The following is an 18,054-nucleotide window of genomic DNA, read 5'->3' as shown; positions in this document are numbered from 1 at the left end:
CGTAAAAGATTTCTAATTCTCGTGGGATGTCTAGTACAAAAACATTTAAATACATTCGAAAAAACGATTTAATTTAGCTCTCCAACACGAAATCTGAAGTGTCAGTCCCTTGCTATCTAAAAGTTTGAAAACCAAAACAATCCCTGGGTATTAATAATTTGCTATTTTGATAGCCTCGAAATTCGCTGTGTCTAGATTTATGCTTATCCCTATCCTATTATATCCCTATCCTATTATTATATGCTTATCCTATTATTAGTTTCCAGTGTCATTGGGGGCCCCGGATGGCCCCCAGGGGCCATTCCGGTCCCTGGATATTAATAATTTGCTATTTTGATAGCCTTGAAATTCGCTGTGTCTAGATTTATGCTTATCCCCTCCTTTGAGTTAAAACTTGAGGTTCATCCGACTCTTCATATGTATCGAAAGTTTCAATCTCTATCCTCAAAGCCATTTTTAAAATATTGTGAATACCTGATTTTGATAACCTTGGTAAATATGGCGTCCTTTGATTTACAATGCTACTGTAGCCTGAATACATTCCGGTCCTCCAGGGGCTCAAAGCGCTCAAAATTCTAAGCAAATTACACACCTCCCCGTATAAAAAGCGTATAAGCTCCCCTGATTTTTTAACTTGAGTCTCCCAAGTCATCGCCGAAATAATTCAGATATCCTATTTTGAAAATCTGGTAATAGCTGGTGTCTTTTGGTGTACGTAGCAACTTAACCCTGAATTTACCCCGAATCTTACAAGTTCAGAAACAATAAATGATGGCTGGAGACAGAACATATTTCAACCGATGCAAAATTTGCTTCGATATTTGCTGTTCCGCCTGATACAATATTTCTAGCCTCCTGCCTCTCTCCTCTCCTTTTATTACATCACCCGAAAGTTTCAGCTCAAGGATCTGAGCTGCTCCTGCAGATATTGTACTATTGCAAACTTCCTGGGAGAGTTTAGAGAGGGAGGCTTTTAATATGTTGAGATGAAGGAGGAGCGTGCTTAGCTGTGTTGGCCTCAGGCAGCTTGGTGCTGCGGTGGGTTGTTAGTAGTAGTAGAATTATGAGCTATCCTGAAAGTAATCCACTTAGTCTCTTTTGATTGACCCAAGCCTAAGTTCAATCTTCACTCAACGCTCCCAAGATAGCACAGATTATATTATTTTGATAGTCTGGTAAAACATAGTTTCTTCTTAATTCCCATGCTATTTTACCCTAATATTAAGATTCTAAGTAGATTCTATAGTAGCTTAGGGTAGTGAACCATTTAGGTTGACTGACGACAAAACATGTTTAGCCCCTTCCCCGAAAACGAAATTTGAAATCCTCCTACCTGTCCCCCTGCCTTCTACTAAACTATCTGAAAACATTAACTTCCCTCTCGTGTCGTTGATTGCAGATACCATATTTAAGAAATCTTCACATATATAGTACCTTTTGTTCCACCCTTACCCTCTCCAGCAAGCCTTAGTTCCAGTATGACTCCCCGCAAACACTCCCTTAATGCTCCAACTTGATATCACAAGTAATGCCCGACGTATTGCGGATGCGAAATTTTTTTGTAAGCCTGGAAATATATGATGTATTTTGGCTTAACTTGCTGCTTTACTATGCAAAGATTACAAATTACCTTAACAATTAAAATGCAGAAATGTTTTGTAAATTTGAGACAAAAATTTTCATTAATACTTTTCTCCATCTCAAAATCGTTTCCAAGACAAGGTGGGAAACTTGTTCATCACCCAAGCAGTTACCGATATCTTGTAGATATGCTGTTTTGACGACCTTTGGGGGTCAAACAGCAGGTCTTTCGATACACACATCCATCTCCTTAAGTCCAAGTTTGAGATCCACTTGCCGCCTTGTCTCCACACTGCTTGCGAGTGTCAATTTGATTCCGAATACCATTACTGACACATTGTAGATAATTTGAAAAGCTGATTTCGAGAGGGGCAAATATTACCCATTACGCCGAATATCACCCGCCAAAACTTTATACTTGTGAAGAACTCACGCTTACGTGGCAAAATTGGCTATATAGGATTATTTCAAATTCTCATTTTACATAGATGCACCCATGGAATTAGGGGTAGATGCCCCCCCCCTTAAGTTTAGTTAAAGGGATCTCCATTGAGCAGAATTTAAGATATTTATTTGATAAATAGTCTATTTTTTCTTATTTCTTTTACAGCCCTGATGTTTTTGTCTTTCTTTATCTTTTTGTTTTAAGGATCATTAAAAGTAAACTACGATTGAAATTATTTTGAAAGCCACCTTATAGAAGAATTGTTTTGAGCGCCGTAGCTAAGATAAAATTGACTCTTTTAGGGAGAATTAAATATGTTAGGGACAATAATCAGAATTGCGTTTAAGAACACAATTAAAATGTAAAACATTTCAAGATTTTTTAATGGCCTGATTCCAAAACTACATTTTTTTCAATCTAAGTCTTCGGATCATCAGCGGATTAATTGGAATTACTAGCTAAAGGCTATCGGGATAGGAGGTTTATTTTAAATTTGGGTTGAATAAAGAGGATTTGAAGAATTTGTTGTTGGTAAGAGGGGATAGTTTAGATTTAGGTGAGAGAATTTTTAGGAAAGTGTAGACTGGTCCCTGTTTTGTCCTATGTGTGGATGTGTGAATGAAAACTTATTTCATTTTGTATCCGAGTTTGAAGAGCTGTTTGAGTTGCGGAATGAATATTTTGAACTAGTGTTTGGGAGTGAATGCTGATTAATTGAACGGATGGCTGAGAGAAACGCGTATGCTATTAAACAGTGCTACTGAAACAAGTTCAGAAAAAATGGTGTTTGAAACATTGCTCAAGTTTCTGATCTACCATAAGGGCGGAATAAGGTACGATAAGGTCTACTGTAAGGGTGGAAGAAGTTACTACTTAATTTTGTTCTTTGGCCCTGAGTGTTCTTGTTTTTCCTTTTCTTCTTTTTTATTATCTCACTTTTCTCTTTTTTTGTATGAGCGGGCAAAAATAAAATTATTAATATTATATACTAAACAAATGAAAGAACTAACACGAGATTATTTTTTTTAGGATCTTTCCAAGTATTATGGTCGCTTTTTTGACAATCTATCCTAACTCTCATGATGGTCTTCAAAATAGGTTTTGGACACAAAATAGGTTTAGAAAACAGAAAAGGAATAAAATTCTTACTTCGTAACATGCGGAATGTTTCTATTAATATGAATATAATGTTTTCTTCCATTATTACCCACTTTTTTTTATCATTTCAAATAACTTTCTATTCACATTCCATTGTAAATTACCAAGGTGAAACTATTACCAATGTGATTCCCAGAAAAGAGACCATGATATTTTGAAAGAGTTTAAAATAAGAAAAATAATGGTGCTATTTTTTGTTTGGTTAGCATGTCTCCTTCAAAAGCGGCCAAACACTAAATACTCACCGAAGATTCACTTCATTTTCTGGGTTGTCTTAAGGTTTACGTTCCTTTGAAACAAGTGATTTTGTGGAAAGCCAGGAACTGTAAGTTGCTCCGAAAGAAAAAGATGCTAACATCTTTGAATTCACTGGACATAGATCTGTCCATTCACCAGGCCACAATTTCGACATCGTAAAGACTTTTCCTTATAGAAAGATTTAAAATTACCTTAAAAAAGTAGGAAAATTGTCCCTTTGTCAACAGTTTTCTAGTAATGCTCAAAAATTTTCAATTAAAAAAAACCCATGAGCACCAGATTTTAAAACTATAATTTGGTGATGGATAGAGCTGAATCTTACCTATGGAGTGATAGCAAAATTGTTGTCTTTTGTTTATACATTAAAACTATAGGAGAGCAGAAAAGAATCATACAAAAAAATGCAAAGCGAACATGAACCCTTACTTAAAATAATTACTTAAAATTTCAGAATCGAACATTTTCAAGCATTGATTAGAGTCAAAATTAAAACGATTTTTTTATGCCTATTTTTTCAGGTTTTTAAAGATGGTTGATTTTAGCCAAGCTTTTGTTTAATTTGGCTACTATATCAGAACTAAGTACATAATTAGACTGAGCGCTGGATTGAAAAATTCTTTTTCTTCTCTTTCTTTATCTATTATCTGTATCTCTCTTTATCTATTATCTTCTCTTTCTTTATCTTTCTTTAAGTCTTCTATTCCTTTATCCACCAGAGCTCGTATATACTCAATTACAACTGAAGTTATAGCAACGAACACTGACTGAAATTCGCACGATACCTATGACATCTTTATTTTCCAGAAAACTGAGCTTTTAGATTGGCTTACAAAAGTTTGATTGAAAAATCAATTTTTAGATTTGATTAAAAAAGTTTGTATGCTTTAAAAAGTTTCAGGGTACTTTAGATTTTTTTTTGTCTGTCTGACATTGGTATGGAAAGCAGTTGGTATCAAATATACGTCAAGATTAGGAATTATTACAAGTTGTAATGGCCTTACTGTTTTTAGCGTTTTACCTGAGAAATATGTTATCAGCTATGAATTAAATCAATGAATTAATTGAAACTGGTGAATCTAAAAAAAGGAATAGGTCAAAAACTATATAATGTAATACACATTAATTATAACAAATGCAACAATATCACACAATCAGCTCTCAAGGAGAGTCAATCTATCAGTGCATCGAACCCATACACTGCCTTGTATTTGTCGTCAGAAAATGGCCAAATAAATCGAAAATGTGCAAGAATTGGAATTTCAAGTGTCTTTTGTATAGACAAATTTATAACCAAACAGTTTTTCTTTAGTGTTTTTATCCATTTATGTTTTTAAACCATATTGACAGAATTTTATTTTGCTTTACAGGATAGAGAAGCCAAACAGATGTTCAAATCCTTCGCTAATAAAACTCCTGGTTTGCAACCATCAGTCAAGGATGTTGCTGATGTTGCTGAGGCAAAACCTTGGAGCTCTATCAAAAACCAAGAAGACAGAGAGAAGGCTTTGGCTCTTGAGGTTGCAAAGTTAAGAGAAAAACGGAAACAAAAAGAACAAGATGGGAGTTTGCCCAACCCAGGTAAATTTAATAATTTTTCCTCTCTATTTTATATTTTCATTGCTCCTCCTTGGTTTCTTTTTCTTTGTTATTGATCCATTTTTGCTAAGGACGTCCATAAAGACAAATATTTCTCATATTTCATGCTGAAAGCCTTATTTATCGATTCATTTTAAGCAATTTTTCTTCTTTCAAGAATAGTTTAGAAGCAGTCGGGTTCGTTAACGCAGAGCTGCCACTTGCTAGGATTTAAGTTTTGAGTTTCAAATTTTTTTTAGTGAGCTGAATTTTCTGTCAAAGTTGCTTGGACTCCGTCCCACGTCGGCTGGTCCATAAAGTGACAACGGCGCCTCACTGCGGCAAAATTTGAAAAGCTTGCAGTCACAGGTGTTCCAAAGATGTCCCCGCCTGTTCAGCATTCTTCATAGGTATCGTTCAAACATCGCTTTCTGCTAGCCACGTCTTATAATACTAGGATGGTCACAGTGCTGAATACTGTGAGAGAGCATGCAGTGACCCACACGGACCTTGTGGTTCCAACAATCGTCATATACTTCTCTGGATCTTTGGAAAAAATCAATAATTGCTTGTTTTTTCACGCGCGACGGTGTTCGTCATTCTATCAGACGGGTCGTATCCCAAGTTACACTACAGGCAGTAATTTTCAAAACCTTCTATTCGTTTTTCAAGCTATTTTGTAAGTACTTATGCCTTGACTTTGACAATTAGTACAGAGAAGGCATTACCATTTGGGAGTCAGAACTTAACCTTCAGAGAGTAAGCAGATTTGAGATTCAGCTTAATTTGGCAAAATGATTGCTTGCATAAGCAATGCTTGTAGTAATTCTGGTGATCCAAGATTTCGTCAAAATTTATGAGGCTTCGAAAATACTTAAATTCTACGCTCTTCGGTACTAGTATTCAGTGCCCAGCTCAGCGTTGTATTGATGCTCATATGTTGTAAAGATTTTGCTTTTGATAAGGACTGTGCCTCTTAGTACAGGTTGGACAATACTATTTTGGAATTGAAGCTTGGCCTTTATAACGTTTTCCCAGACTTAACTTAATTTGATAAAAATCAAAACTGTGCTTTGGATGGACGAAAAAGATGAATTTCATTGCCAATAAACACCGATAAATTCGGCAGGACAGTGATGAGTATCAAAATTGAGTTTGAGGCTAATTGACGAATTAACAGTCCCGCTATGCACATTTCCAAAACAAAGGGGCAGATTGAAATGAAAGAGATGGTTGTCGTTGACAATGTCATAGTAGATCAATAATTAATTATGACAGGCATTTTGAGCGTTGTCGAAAGAAACAGAACAGAGATAAGAAGGCCATGTAATACAAAATAAACAATTCAAAAGTTGGATGGGAAAATAGGACCAGCGCCCGGTCAAAGGTCAAAGAATCAAACTCTTCTATAAAATCACAAACTTTACGAGGTTGTCGTTTTTTTTTAACTAGAAGAAAAGGAGCAATTTTTTGTTATCAAGGATTTTTGAAAAACACCAAGGCGATTTTTCAAAGCCTATAGGAGTTATTCTACATAAGGACCAAAAGAACACGTGCTTGCTGATGATGGTTCTCATGTGAATAACCCCCTTGTAACTGAACCCACGTTTAACTTAATACCCGTTTAATTCAGCCCTCATTCAACTAGAACCCCATTAGGTAAAGTAAGTTTTATTTGAACGATTCCATAACGTCAGAACATCTGATTAGGAAATTTGGCGCTTTGCATTGATATTTCAGTTCTATAGTTTTATCAGTTTTTTTTTCAAAAGGAAATAATGTGGTCGACATGAATGCAGACTCGCAGCTAAATTAAATTTAGTCAATTCCATTTTCTTAGAAAGCGAAAATAATCATGCCAAGACAGCTAAAACGAAAGCTGAATGCAAAGAATCAAAAGGAAACAAAAACAAAACCCCGACCCCGTCCCATTCTCCAAAAAAAAAGTCCTAGAAATACGTGTGACTAAAATAATGTTTTGGCATCTGCAAAAGTCTTTTGTTATGTCATATTGAAGCTTTATAATTAATCTACAGCAAATTATGCAAGCCTGGCCATCAGCAGATCTATTGAGGTGCTATATTCCCTCTCCCTCTGGCTCCAAAGATGCCCACGACAAAATAGTTCGGTTAGCGACTGACAATAAATTTATTAACTAGAATGATTAAATGGTCTTAACATAATTCTGAAACATTCCAAGTTTTATACCAAACTTGCGCTTAACCCGAAACTGGAAAGATAATGAGAAGAATGGTGAGGGTTAACTTAATGTATAATTTAAAAATGCTTTCTGATGAGAAGCTTTACGTAATTTACAAATTCGTGGCAGAATATTTACAACAATTTCAGCAATAAGCATTACATTATATTCTTCTTATATCAGGAATACGTTTCTTTTGATGTCCTTCAATTTTCTTAAAACTCAGTAAGATTTTCACGAAAAAAAGTTCTTATCATACGTTTCGTATTTTCTTGGATATAGCTATTCTACCAGCTATTAGAAGAAAAACAAAGGTCCCACATGAAATTTTGAAGGACATTTTTATGGCACAAAAATAGGAGTGTAAAAGAGGAAAAATTTGAGGGAATATTTTTCCTTACCTCGAAAAAATAGTTTTGACGGTCCGTGGCACAATACTATTATCTAAAACCACAGACTATTGTGAAATCTAATAGATAATCTGTGTTAAACTATTACGTTGCCCCTTTGTAGTAAAATATTTTTGTGGCAAATTTAAAATAGTCCCACCACATCGTGGATTCCTCTCACACTATTTATAACATTTGGGTTATTTCCCTGTTGCAATGTGTTGATCAGAAGTTAGCACTGGAAATTTCCGTATTTGCAAAAACGTATTCAACCCCGCTCTCCCTCCTTTGGAAATCCTGGATACGCCACTCAGTCAAGTCATGTCTGTGAGATGGGACAGTACCGAACCACTTCACTAGCTCACCCCCTCTGTTTGTGCTTTCACAATCATAAATAGTACATGTTCTCACCATTGTCCGAAGTACGTCTTACAACTATTAAGAATGCAATGGGTAGCTTAAACATAGACAATTAGGAGGGACTTTTATATGCGCCGAGACTGTTGTAGACAGATATTTTTCAGGATGAACCTACTGTATAAATTTCTCTATAGTGGTCCATAGTAATCAAAAGATGAAAATAGTCAAATGAGAAAAAATGCCAATTATAGCTGATTCAGGAATGGTAATTATTATTTTGATTTACCTTGATAGTAAAATGTTGTTTTGAAAGAAAAAATTGCGGATTTTTGAAAAAGAACCCAAAAGCCCTCGAAAAAGGTGACAAATCGGAACGAACAGTACAACTTCGAAATTACCATTGTCGAAAACCCTATTCAAGAAGCTCAGAGCCCAAAGAACAACAAGGAAAATCGCTTTTCTTTTTCATGGATAGCACTGTTCTCTAGCATTTCCTTTGATTTCTGTCGCCGGTAATTGGGCACTGGAACATCTTTGAGAGTTATTTAAGGGCGTATTTAAAAGCTAGTTTTATATCTTACTGTTTTTCATAAATTTGACTTGATAGCACTGTCATGGAGTACCACATGCTACCCTAAAAGTGAAATTCGCGTGCCATTTCCAGAATGGAATGGCTGGACGGGCACTGGAACATCATAAAGAGCTGTTTAAGGGCTCATTTATAAGTTGATTTTTCAATATAGTTGTTTCTTATAAATTTGAATTGATAACGCCAACATAATCAAATTTTTTACAATAAACATATTTTTAATCAACTTTTTTTTCACTTTTTTGTTAAAACACAGCCGATTCATTCAAATGGAGCTAATTTTGCATTTCAAGTAGAGTCGATTGTGTCGTCGGACATTCTTGTTCCATTTGATGATTCGGATTTCTTAGTGACTGAAGTTTATGCTATTCTTACAAAATTGGATACGTCTAAAGCGCCGGATATAGGCGGTTTCCCGAACATAATGATAAGACAAATTGCTCATGAAATTGTAGAACCACTTACTTATATACTTAACTTACCTTTGGCGCATGGACTGTGTCCTTCAGGGTGGAAGAAGGCCTTGGTAAAGCCACTTCACAAAAGTGGCTCCAAGTAGGATTTTAAAAGCTATCGGCCGATTTCAATTACGTCTATTTTTTGCCGAGTGATGGAAAAGTTGATTGTTTCACGCGTTTAAAAGTATTTTGATGAAAAACATCTTTGGAATCCTGCTCAGCATGGTTTTCGAAAAAGTAGGTTTTGTAATACTCAGCTTCTTGAGGTTATATTGGATTTTCAACGTTTTGCTGATTTAGTTGTACCCTTTGACTGAGGATGAAGGATGACAGATTGCCGAAGATTGTCCTTTTTGGCCAACTGTCTGGGGCTACACGGAAATCAGGTCGTCCTTGTCTGGGTTGGGAGGATGTCATAAATAAAGATTTAAAAAAAATGGGAACTTCCTGGGATGGTGTAAAGAGGGAGGCCTTGAATAGATTAGGTTGGAGGAGGAGCGTGCGTAGCTGTGTTGGCCTCAGGCGGCTCGGTGCTGCAGTGAGTTATTATTATTATTAGTAGTAGTAGTAGTAGTAGTAGTAGTAGTAGTAGTAGTAGTAGTAGTTTGACTGCATTTATATTGACTTCTCGAAGGCCTTCGAAAGCCTTACCCATCCTTCTTCAAAATTGTGTAGCTTATTAACTGGGTAAAAAAAAAAACAATTGCATTTATTGCTGATTATCTAAATGGAAGAACTCAGCAGGTTGTTGTTGGTGAAGCTATGTTATCCTCAATTGATGTTTTGAGCGGAGTCCCCCAGGGTAGCTGCCTGGGCCCAATTGTTTATTTATCAATGATCTGCCTTCCTCTGTTCAGCATTCTACTGTGAAAATGTTCGCGGAAGATGTAAAACTTTATCGACCAGTACGAGACCAAAACGATGTGTAACTTTTACAGGAGGATCTTGACTCTCTAACTTATTGGTGCGAATCTAATTCCATGTTCATAAACCCTTCTAATTGTGTTGCTCTACACTATGCTCGTAAACTCCCATCTGTGCATGGTTACCAGCTGTCTGGCATACGAATCCCTTCTAACGAAATAGTGCGTTACCTTGGCGTTTACTTTGATACCCAATTGAAATTTGATAAGCATGTTTGGGAAATTGTGAAGAATGCAAATTATCGTTTGCCGTCTATAAAGAGAAGCTTTTCCTATTAGAGAAGCGCCTTTCCTATCCGCAGAGACTTTCTAGGCTTCAACTCCCGTCGTTGAAGTTTCGTAGAAGTCGTAGTGACCTTATAAATGTGTTTCGTATACTTAAGGAGTGGATGATGTTGATCCAAATTTATTTTTCAAATTTAGCCGTTATCACTTTACTCGTCAGCATGATAACAAATTATATCCCCCAAAACCCCTGAAAAAATTGGTCAACTATCTTTCGTTAGTAGAGTTGCCGGACCATGGAACGGTTTGCCTTTGGAGGTTGTCGAGGCAGAGAGTGTTCAAATTTTTAAGAGTGTATTAGTAAATACGCCTTTTTATTTAGACGCTTTTGTTGTGTGGTTTCGTGTTATTTAGAAGTTTTTGCTGTTTAGTTTGTCGTTGCCAATTTACTTTAGATTAGTATTATGATTTTGTGTTTTTGCGACAAGCATTGATGCCTACCGCTATTCGTAATAATAAATAAATAAATAAATAAAGTGGCATATGGCACCCAAAAAGTGCATTCTGGGTGCCTTTTCCGGAATAGAAAGTCTGGGAAGAACAAAACGATACTATAATAATATTCACTGCTCAAAACCCTATTTCTAAGCTTTTACCCCCCCCCCCCCTATTTTATATTCCTCCCTCACAGGCTCCGTGAAATTATTCATAAATCCTCTATTGACCAGCAGAACTAGATGGCTATTGCAACGTGATAGAGAGCTGCTTAAGGGATTATTTAAAAGCTAATTTTTATTCTAATCACTTTTCATAAGGATAACTTGATAACGCCTTCTTAAAGTACCGTATGGTATTAAAAATTGTCTTTTTGGCTGTTTTTCCATTAAAAAAAAGGAATCAAAACACCAAAAAAGGCTTTCTCAAATAAAATAAAAATCTAAAATAAATTGATAAAGGGCATCCCTTCCCCCGTCAGTTGCCACCCATAGGACTAGCACGCAGGAAACATTGCATAGAGATATTTAAAAACGTTCAGTCTAAAGCTATTGATCATTTCAGTGTGCTTTTTGAGGATTTACAGAGGGTAAAAGCATTAAAAAGCTACATCGAGTGGTGATAAAATTTGTGATCTAATCAAAATCTGGTAACTTGATAATTCAAATACAATGCAAAATACTCTCATTTATAAGACGCTTAAATCTAGTGGTGATAGGTCTGCTTTGCGGGTTTGGTAATAAAAGTTCGATTCTTGGATATAATTTTTTTTTTTTACCACGTATTCTTTTTCAAGCAGCGACTCATTTCCAATCGTTAGTTCTCCTAAAATGCTAAAGTCAAAGAAGTAAAAATAAAGGAATTTTTTTTAAAGTATGTAAACTACACACTCTTTTTCTAATTTCATATATGTTTAAACTTTCTATTTACAACTCCTCAAAGATGCGAAGGACAAATTCCCCATGTACTCTTTTTATGACAAATCACACATTTTTAAGTTAAGCAAATATTTAATCCCTTATTTTAGCAAAAAGTTTTAGTATTTTCGTTAGTTTCTTTGCCTAATTTGAAAAAAAGTTTTATAATTTTATTTTCACTATTTAAAAAATATAAGAACTTACGAATTTTAATAAAAAAAAGCAAAGTTCTCCCGATGAAATCAAAGAGTGATGTTAATCCTTAAGGGTAACCAAAAATTAATGCTTCGCGGTTTAAGTGATTTATTTTTGAAAAAAAAGTGTTTCAAACAAAAAGGCTCGTGATTTTTCCCAGATTGCAAAATTCTGACTGCTTTAACTAGAAATTCTGGAGACACTAGAATATTTTTTTTATTTATTTCATGCCTGGTAAGAGACTATTGAAAGCTTTATGTACTACTTTTCTATTTTCTGCAGGCCACTTAAGGGGTTTCCCTTTTTACATTTCTGTTTTGTTGCATTGGCTTTGTGACTTCTATAAAGTGATTTCAGTGCAGCTGTTACGTCCTAGTAATGGCAAAAAATATTTTTTTAACGATCATCTAATTTTGGTATGGGTGATTTTACACATTGCAGTGGGTTTAGCCCCAGTTTAATTGATCATATTTTATACAGTTTATCTCTCTGGCCCCAGATGGGGGATCTCAGGGTCCTAGAGTTGGTTGGATCTGACCATTTGCCATTGAATTTTAAGCTGAGAGCGTGTATTCAACGGTCGGAAAAGGTAAATGGAAGGTCTATGTGTGAGGAAAGGATCCTTAAACCAGTTTGGATAGCCAAGGAGAAAGAAGAAAATCGAAAAATTCGATTTTTGAATCTTTCAGAACCAGCTGAATTGGATCAAGCTGTTTTTAGTAATTGCAAGTAGAATTTACGAGAGCATCAAGCCTTCATCTCATGATAGGAAACATCCAGCTAAAAAAAAGATGAAAATTTTTTCGATGAGGAATGCAGACAGAAAGGGGAAAAGGTAATTAGGGTTTTCAGGCTACTTAAAGCAACAGACCCATTCGATCAGGAAATGCATTTGTGCAGGCTAGCTGAATATCGGAAATTAAGGTCAGAGAGGCAGATAAAGACTAATTGGAAAATTAGGAGAATTTATGGTGTAAATAACCCTAGAGAGTTTTCGTCAGTAGTTAAATTTTCAATTCAGGGCTTGGGAATAAGAGATGTCTCACCAGTTGAAACGTGGCCAGATTATTTTGAAAATAGGGAGTAAGAATATGTCAGGACGAAGTCGAATGGTTCAGAAGATAGAGAGTTAAGTGTAGGGATGGTAACATATCCTTTAAGACAGAATTATTGCGATTTTATTCAGTCTGTATCTCAACAAGAAATTTGAGATTAGTTTAAAAAGGTTAATGATTATTCGTGTCCAGGAACAGACCTACGAAGGCCCTGAGGTTAAGAAGGACAACTTTAATACCCATGTTGGCCGCAATTTTCTGATTTATTGTGGATAACCTGGTTGGTCTCGCTCATATGACACTTCGGTAGCAGCGCCTCTTTTTATGGCATTTGGTATTTATCAAACGTCATATAGCGATCGCAAATTCTGTCAGTCTGTCGGTCCCGGTTTTGCCTGTTTAGGCACTTCCAGATAAGCTAGGACGATAAAATTTGGCAGGCGTATCAGGGACCAGACCAGATGAAATTAGAAATAGTCATTTTCACGATTTGACCATGTGGAGGGGAGTGGGGGGACGGTTAATTTGGAAAAAATAGAAAAAATGAGGTATTTTTAACTTACGACCGGGTGATCGGATCTTAATGAAGTTTGATATTTAAAAAGATATCGTGTCTCAGAGCTATTGTTTTAAATCTGGTGACATTGGGGGGAGCTGGAGGGGGGAACTAAAATCTTGGAAAACGATTAGAGTGGAGGGATCGGGATGAATTGGTGGGAAAAATAAACACAAGTTCTAGATACATGATTGACATAACTGGAGCGGATCTGCTCTCTTTAGGGGAGTTGGGGGGAGGGTCAATTCTGAAAATTAGAAAAAATTAGGTATTTTGAACCTACGAAGGAGTGATAGGATCTTAATGAAATTTCATATTTAGAAGGACCTTGGAACTTAGACCTCTTATTTTAAATCACGACCGGATCAAGTGTCATTGGGGGGGAGTTGGGGGGGGGAAGTCTTGGAAAACACTTAGAGTGGGGAGATCAGGATGAAACCTGGTGGGAAGAACAAGCACAAGTCCAAGACACGTGACTGACGTAACCGGACCGGGTCAGCTCTCTTTGGGGGAATTGGGGGGGGGGGTAATTTGGAAAAATAGAAAATATGAAGTATTTGTAACTTACGAATGGGTGATCAGGTCTTAATGAAAATTAATATTTAGAAAGATCTTGTGCTTCAGAGCTCTTATTTTAAATCCTGACCAGATCTGATGACTTTGGGGGAGTCGGGGGGGGGGAAACCGGAAATCTTGGAAAACGTAAAAATTGAGGTATCTTTATCTTATGAATGGGTGATCGGATCGTAATGAAACTTGATATTTAGAAAGATCTTATGTCTCAGACGCTCCATTTTCAATCCGGATCGGACCGGGGACACAGGGGGCATGGGGGAGGAACAGAAAATCTTGGGAACCGGAAATCTTGGAAAACGCTTAGAGTGGAGGGATCGGTATGAAACTTGATGGGAACAATAAGCACAAGTTCCAGATACGTAATTGACATAATTGGAATGGATCCGATCTCTTTGGGGGAGTTGGCGGGGGTGGGGGATTTCTAGTGCTTTGGCGAGTTCGGTGCTTCTGGACGTACTAGGACGATTAAAATTGGTAGGCGTGTCAGGGACCTGCACAAATTGACTTGATAGCAGTCTTTTCCCCGATCCGACCATCTGGGAGGCTGGAGAAAGAGGAAAAATGGAAAAAATGAGTTATTTTTAACTTACGAATGGGTGATCGGATCTTAATGAAATTTGATATTGGAAGGACCTCGTGTCTCAGAGCTCTTATTTTAAATCACTACCGGATCCGGTGATATTTGGGGGAGTAAGAAGGGGAAATGGGAAATCTTGGAAAACGCTTAGAATGGAGAGATCGAGATGAAACTTGGTTGAAAAAATAAACACAAGCTCTAGATACGTGATTGACGTAACCGGACTGAATCTGCCCTTTTTGGAGAGTTGGGGGGGGGGTTAATTCGCTAAAAATAGAAAAATTGAGGTATTTTTAACATACGAACGGCTGACCGGATCTTAAGGAAATTTGATATTTAGAAGGAACTCATGTCTCAGAGCTCTTATTTTAAATTCCGACCAGATTTGGTGACATTGGGGGGGGGGAGTTGGAGGGGGGAACGGGAAATCTTGGAAAACACTTAAATTGGAGAGATCGGGATGAAACTTGGTGGGTAGAATAAGCAAATGTCTTAGATACGTGATTGACGCAACCGGACTGGATACGTTCTGTTTGGGGAGTTAGGGGGAGGTACAGTGCCTTGGCGAGTTCAGTGCTTTTGGACGTGCTAGGACGATGAAAATTGGTATGCGTGATAGGGACCTGCACAAATTGACTTGATAACAGTCGTTTTCCCCGATTCGACCATCTGGGGGAGGGACGAAGGGAGGGGAAAAATTAGAAAAAATGAAGCGTTTTTAAAATACGAGCGGATGATCGGATCTTAATTAATTTTGATATTTAGAAGGACCTCGTGTCTCAGAGTTCTTATTTCAAATCCCGACCGGCGTCAAGCCTCTGATTTTTCTTTTAAATCAATCTATTGTTCCTTAGTATTTTGCTAGAGCTCATGCAATATGAGCTCTTGGCTCTTCCGACCTCGTCACAAGTGCCATATGAGCTCTTAGCTCTTGTTAAGAAAGGTATTAGGAAATTACATGAAAATTTTATATCTTTCTTTATGGGGAATGTGGTAAGTAAATTGTTCTGTATGGCTCTGGAATTTAGGCTAAGAAATTGGTTTGATAAGGAGGAAATGCTTAGCCTGATGCAAGTGGGATTCAAATCGACATTCAGCACTGTTCACCATATTTGTACTTTGAATATACTGAGAAAGGAAAAACTTCGGCTATTCGTAGCCTTTTTATACCTGAAAAATGCTTTTTACTCGGTAAATAGAAGTTGTTGATTGAAAGTCTGTTAGAAATAGGCTTGCCGTCTTGTTTTGTAGTAATAATAGCAGACATGTGTTGGAGGGTGAAATTTGTTAGTGAAGGCTATGGGAAATTTTTCTAGGCTGGTCACATCTCATGTGGGTATGAAACAAGGATGTACTTTGTCTCCTAAGCTTTTCTTCTTGTTTGTTAATGATTTAATAGTTTTATGAATAGTAAAGGAACCTCTTATGTATCTTCAGGCTGGTTTAGTTTATCATGTATGTTATTCGCAGATCACATAACTCTAGTCTAGTGGCAGATAGTAGAGACAATCTTCAGAAGCAATTAGATATATTAAAAATTATTTTGAAAAGAAGAATTTAGAGTTGAATGCCAAGGAGTCAGTAGTATTAGTATTTAGGAGCAAAGGGGACGTTTATTCTGAGGTTGATTTAATTTTGGAGGAACGATGTTAGATGTTAAAGAAGAATTTGTTTATTTGGGCTTTAAATTAGTGCATTAAGGGGGATGTCTAGGCATGTAGAAGATTGTAATTTAGGTCAGTTAGCTGACATGAGGATCCAGAAAAAAAAAATTTCCAGACAAAAGTAAACTTTGGGGTTCTCAGGTTTGGGGTTTTGCTAAAAAAGCTAAGCTAAAAATAGTTCAGCTAAGATATTTTACGAGAATTTTAGTCTTGAAGGGATTCATTTAGTTCAATGGTACTGAAGGGAGATTTGGAGCTTTTCACTTTAAGGAGTGTAGATTGGTTCGAATGATGAAATTCTGGGAGAAAATAAATAGGGATTCATCTTTGAGGGGATAGCTTTTTACTTTTTTTAGGATTTGAATTTTATAATGGTTGGTGTTGGTTGGTTAAAATGTTGAACCTTAGTGTGTTTTTTTTGTCTTTTTGTTATTCTTTTTCTCTTCTTCTTTTTTGATTTATTTTATCTAAAGTTGTATTTTCTGCCTGAGCTTTGTTTCTAGACTGTATTCTGTGTTGCTATTGCCCGCAGACTTTTTGAAATAAATCTTATCTTGTCTTAATGCTTGTTACAGAAATTAGAAAGAATTACTGAGTCAGGCTTAAACAGAAATTACCACAAACACGAGAGCTGCTACCACAACTGCTACTATCAACCGCTACACCAAGCCGTCTGGAGCAAACAGCTACTTACGCTCCTCCATCCAAATCTATTTAAGACCAACCTATTTGCACCCTCCCTGGAAGTTCCCATTTCCTTTAAATCTTTCTTTATGACATCCTTCCACCCCAACCGCGGACGACCTGCTTTCCATTTAGTCCTAGGCAGTTGACCAAAAGGGATAATCCTTTTCGTGTAGCCTACTGTTTGAAATACGGTCAGTCAGCCGGCTAACCAGAACAATCCGTAGGCAATTTCTCTGGAAAACATCTAGCAAAATATTTATCCGCTTTTCGGAGCACCCATGTTTCAGAGTCATATTTGACCACTGTTGTCACTGTGACTTGTAATATTCTAATCTTGGTTTGCAGACTTATCTTCTTATTCTTCCAAACTTTTTTTTAACTGTGAAAAAAACACCCTGAGCCTTGGCTATTCTACTTTTAACATCTTCACTGCTCCCACCATCTTTACTAATAATACTAATAAGGTAAGTGAAGCCGTCCACCGTCCATCTTCATAAAATATATGCTTTACTGAAAACAAAATATCTTTTTAGCATATTCTGACTTACAAATTGTAACGATAAATAATCAAACAAGGCTGAGATAACCTGTAAAATCACTATTCGTTTTTTTCCTTGTAGTCTTAACTATTGCGGTGACTTACTTTTTTCGATATTTTTACGAATAACATATAGACTGTTTAAAATCCTCTCTTTGAGATAAAATACGAATGTTTTAAAGATTTATGAAGGAATAGAGGGGGGGGAGAGGGGAATGGAGCAAAACTGATTTTAACACACATTAGCCTTGTGACATTTTGTTCCGTCGTGTTCAATTTCTTGATGAATAAAAACACTGCCTGAAATGAAGATCGTTTTCAGTATAGTGCAAAGGACGCTATGGCCTTTAGAAGATATAGGGAGTAGTGATTCTACTTCTCTGGTAATTTCCTTTTTTTCTGATAATTTGGATTTTTACTTTCTTTAGGATTTATTTATCCATCTATAGTAGTATCTTATTTTTATATCTGAGGTCACCTTGTAAAAGCAAAATTGTGACATCCCTTGTCAAAATTGAGATACGAACCCTATCAGTGTCATTTTTTAGGAGTTTCCTAGTGGTGTAGTACGATAGTGGTGTACTACAACAAAGTGGTGTAGTTTCCTAGTGGTGTTTTTGTCATACGATGCCT

At 36.5% G+C, this 18,054-nt stretch overlaps 1 protein-coding gene across 3 annotated transcripts in view; it reads left to right on the top strand.

Annotated features, from left to right (window-relative positions):
- Positions 1-18,054, top strand: part of LOC136032792 (ubiquitin carboxyl-terminal hydrolase 8-like) — a 135,662-nt gene that overhangs the window by 68,245 nt on the left and 49,363 nt on the right. For all 3 annotated transcript variants that reach the window (XM_065713172.1, XM_065713182.1, XM_065713189.1), the window contains one exon: positions 4,810-5,020. In XM_065713172.1, the coding sequence (XP_065569244.1) occupies positions 4,810-5,020 (211 nt within the window). The remainder of the gene's footprint in view (positions 1-4,809; positions 5,021-18,054) is intronic.

The sequence above is a fragment of the Artemia franciscana genome, chromosome 1 (assembly GCF_032884065.1).
Source record: "Artemia franciscana chromosome 1, ASM3288406v1, whole genome shotgun sequence".
In the NCBI taxonomy this organism is placed as follows: Eukaryota; Metazoa; Arthropoda; class Branchiopoda; order Anostraca; family Artemiidae; genus Artemia; species Artemia franciscana.
This window is presented reverse-complemented; position numbering and strand designations above follow the sequence as displayed.